Source organism: Olea europaea, chromosome 14, assembly GCF_002742605.1.
Source record: "Olea europaea var. sylvestris chromosome 14, O_europaea_v1, whole genome shotgun sequence".
NCBI lineage: Eukaryota > Viridiplantae > Streptophyta > Magnoliopsida > Lamiales > Oleaceae > Olea > Olea europaea.
In genome coordinates, this window is record NC_036250.1 from 8,804,251 (window position 1) to 8,808,010 (window position 3,760).

The 3,760-nt window shown below is 40.2% G+C and overlaps 2 protein-coding genes across 2 annotated transcripts in view; one reads left to right on the top strand and one right to left on the bottom strand.

The window, feature by feature from the left end:
- Positions 1 to 569: 569 nt before the first annotated feature.
- The window catches only part of LOC111409046 (THO complex subunit 4D-like), a 10,173-nt gene continuing 6,982 nt past the window's right edge, over positions 570 to 3,760 (bottom strand). The window contains exon 7 of the mRNA XM_023038945.1: positions 570 to 913. Within this exon, the coding sequence (XP_022894713.1) occupies positions 751 to 913 (163 nt within the window). The 3' untranslated portion in view covers positions 570 to 750. The remainder of the gene's footprint in view (positions 914 to 3,760) is intronic.
- LOC111409045 lies at positions 1,343 to 3,657 on the top strand. The gene is made up of 5 exons (XM_023038943.1): positions 1,343 to 2,241; positions 2,500 to 2,558; positions 2,661 to 2,789; positions 2,872 to 3,007; positions 3,084 to 3,657. Exons 1-5 carry the CDS (start codon positions 1,543 to 1,545, stop codon positions 3,426 to 3,428), a joined length of 1,368 nt encoding a protein of 455 aa, XP_022894711.1. The 5' UTR covers positions 1,343 to 1,542; the 3' UTR covers positions 3,429 to 3,657.

Here is a 3,760-nt window from a genome sequence, read left to right on the forward strand (position 1 = left end):
AGACAGAATATTCGGAAAAGGGGTGGCTGCCTCCTTTCTTTATTAAGGGTAGAGTCGTGAAGCAATCGTTGGAACGGAAAAAAATATGACTAGATTACATAGAAGATGGTAGACCCCTGAGCAAGATAGAACTAATACAAATGCCTATAATACAAAGTTCAAGTTTCGAGGACTTCCTACAGAATAGCTGGATCGGAGGATTTACCGTCCAAAATCTAAATTCGAGCTAGAATCCCGTTTTCAAATTTTTCCAGATTAGATCCTAAGATCCCTTGGATTTTGCTAGAAATTCTCTCTTGTTCTCTTGTGCAAAGATCTATCAGTGCAAGATTGAACTGTCAAAATTGCTACTTTACGAGTTTTGTCATAAATGGTCTCATGAAACGTGATGTACGGTCTTCCTATTTGTCATTTCGAAGTGCCAACTAGAAAGTAGAACGTGTTCTCCAAGCTCCGGCATTCACCAAGTGTTGATAGGTATTTATTTGTGCGTGCATACATGCAAGTATGCATATCAATACACTGAACGTACATAACAATCAAATAGCATTTGGGACTCTACAGAGGAATAGAAAAAATGGAAACACCCAGGTAACATAAAGCATCAAACTTCAGTTCTCTTCGTTTACATCACAAGAAAGTAGAAAGCATAGCAACACAAAAGCATCCAATAAACAATAACCACTACAAGATTGCCATCTCAAACTTTGTACAGATACAGTTCTAACTACTTCGACTAGAGATGTCGAATCATGTTTGCATTGATTCAGCATGATAGTTCTCAAGCTCCTTATCAAGTTCACCGGACGATTTTTCAACAGTTTTCTTTCTCCAGCGAGCACCTCCTCTTCCCCCTCCACGCCCCCCTCGTCCACCTCCACGTCCATTCCTAAAACCACCACGGCTATTTTGGCTGCACAAAAGGAGTAGGAACTCATATTAACAATACTTGATTAGCAGTATTGGTTAGGCAGCCAATAATGGGCAAAAAAACCTAGTAGTCATGAATGGAGTTTCATGTCAGTCAACAAACTATATTTTGTTCCAAACTCCGAAGTGGTCCCTGGAGTTCGCTTCTTGAGTCATTTTGGTCACTCAGCTAAATTCTGGTACTATTTCTAAGAAAATATTCAGCATGAAGGACCCCCATGTCAGATGCCATGTCAGACGTGCCATTAGAAAAACCATGTCAGATGCGCCATTAGAAAAACCATGTCAGATGCCACATCAGATGATCAATTAGAAAAACCAACATATTGTAACTGAATAATCAAACTAAANTTCTTTCCTTGAATCCGAAGTTTCTTGTAGAACTTCTAGATGACGATGAGAAAATGTTCGAGTCAAATAGCCATCTACACACTCCAACGTTGAATAATGCTTGAAATGTCGTTGGTAACCCGCCCAATTCCTAGGACCTTTCATGTAGACCGTACCCACCACCTCCGCCGCGCCCCTTCCTCCCTTTTAACTTTCGTATATTCATAGCTCAGCTCCAAGCTTACAAACTTGTACAAATCCATTAATCTTTATCTACAATTAATGTCAGTTTCTTGCGGAGTAGAGTGGGCGGTGATATTAGGCTGCCTGCGTTGGGGGTGGAAGCGCTGCACCTACGTCGGCTCAGACGACAGCGCCAACTGGCCTATTGCCACGCCCGAGGAATTCGAGCCTATCCCACGAGTTTGTCGCATTATTCTATCGGTCTATGAACCAGACCTCCATGACCCTCTATACACCCCGCTCGGTGGCTACCGGCTCAACCCGAACTGGGCCATCAAGCGCGTTGACTACGAGCAAACACTAGGCCACGCGCCGCCTTACTTAATCTACATCGACCACGATAACAAAGAGATTGTATTAGCCATTAGGGGATTGAATTTAGTTAAAGATAGTGATTACAAATTGTTGCTGGATAATCAATTGGGAATGCAGATGTTTGATGGGGGATATGTTCATCATGGATTGTTGAAATCTGCTATATGGATTTTGAATAACGAATCGGAATTTTTGAGGAGAACTTGGGAGGAGAATGGGAAAGAATATAAGATGGTTTTTGCAGGGCATTCATTAGGTGCAGGGGTTGCATCATTGCTGAGTTTGATTGTGGTGAACCATACAGATATGTTGGGAGGGATTTCTCGGAATTCGGTGAGGTGCTATGCAGTGGCACCTGCGCGGTGTATGTCTCTCAACTTGGCTGTTAAGTATGCTGATGTTATATATTCCGTCGTGCTGCAGGTGAGTTTTTCGATTTTTCAATCATATTCCATGAACATCAAGGTTGATATAAAGTTTGACATAATGACACATTCTATCATTAGATAGTTCAAAACACAGTCAGCTTTTCCATCCAATTATCTATTGCCACATGCAATTATGCCAATCTTTCTGTCAAATCCTTCTAGCAAAGTAGTTTTATCCATGTTTGATTGTAGGTCAAAGATGTAAAAATGCGCCAGTCACACATAATCTTAAACTTGATTTTGTCTTGTCCAGGATGATTTCTTGCCAAGAACACCCACCCCATTGGAAGATATATTTGAATCCATCTTTTGGTTAGTTGTCATTTCTCTTTGCTAAATGAAAGTACTTTGTTTTATATCAATGAGTAAATCTTTATCATCGTTGCTTAAACCAGGCGTTAATGCTTTGGACAGTTTGCCCTGCCTATTATTTATTGCCTGCTTGAGGGATACCTTCATATCCGAAGATAAAAAGCTCAGAGATCCAAGAAGACTCTATGCACCTGGTCGAATCTATCACATTGTGGAAAGAAAATGTTGCAGGTATGATCAACTATAGTGTTGGCAAATATATCTTCTCAATATTGGTGCTTGATAAAATTGAAATTCTGTGTTTGGTACCCAGATGTGGGAGGTATCCTCCAGAGGTCAGAACCGGAATCCCTGTAGACGGAAGATTTGAACATGTAGTCTTATCGTGTAATGCTACATCAGATCATGCAATTATTTGGATAGAACGAGAGGCAGAAAATGCCTTAGAAGTAAGTAGAAACCATATAATACCTTCAAATTCTTTCAAGAGAATGCCCTTGAATGAATGTAATTGTTCTCATGTAGAGACTGAAAGAGCAGAGTATGGAGACCATAATGAACCCACCACAAGTCCAGAAACTTACAAGGACGCAAACACTCAAAAAAGAACACAGAGATGCATTGGACAGAGCCATTAGATTGAACATACCTCATGCTTCAACCACCGCTGAAGAAGAAAAAGAAGAAGAATCATCCTCAGAATCTTCAACTGCGGAACATTCTCAGGATGACAGAAGAAATTCCTCAGTAGCTAAAAGAATGCATTGTAAAAATGCTCAAACTAGTTGGAATGAAGTGGTTGAGAAGCTTTTCAAGAGGAACGAGTCCAGACAATTGCTATTGCAAGAAGATGCACCTGTTATTGAGTAAACCCTCTTTCTGCTCTTTCTTTTCTAGGATTTGGTTTAAGGTGTTTCCATCCTTCCTCTTCTTGGTTCTCTCACTATGTGTTTGTTTATGTACATAAAAGATTAGCGTATCATTAGTTGTGCATGAGTTTTGCTAGGCTAGGGTGTACAATATTTGGTTCGTTCAAATGTAAGATGCGATACTGTAATAAGATATTACTTTTTCATCGTAATAGATAATTCATTCATCATTTGCATGTTAGCATCACGTAGACAGAATATTCGGAAAAGGGGTGGCTGCCTCCTTTCTTTATTAAGGGTAGAGTCGTGAAGCAATCGTTGGAACGGAAAAAA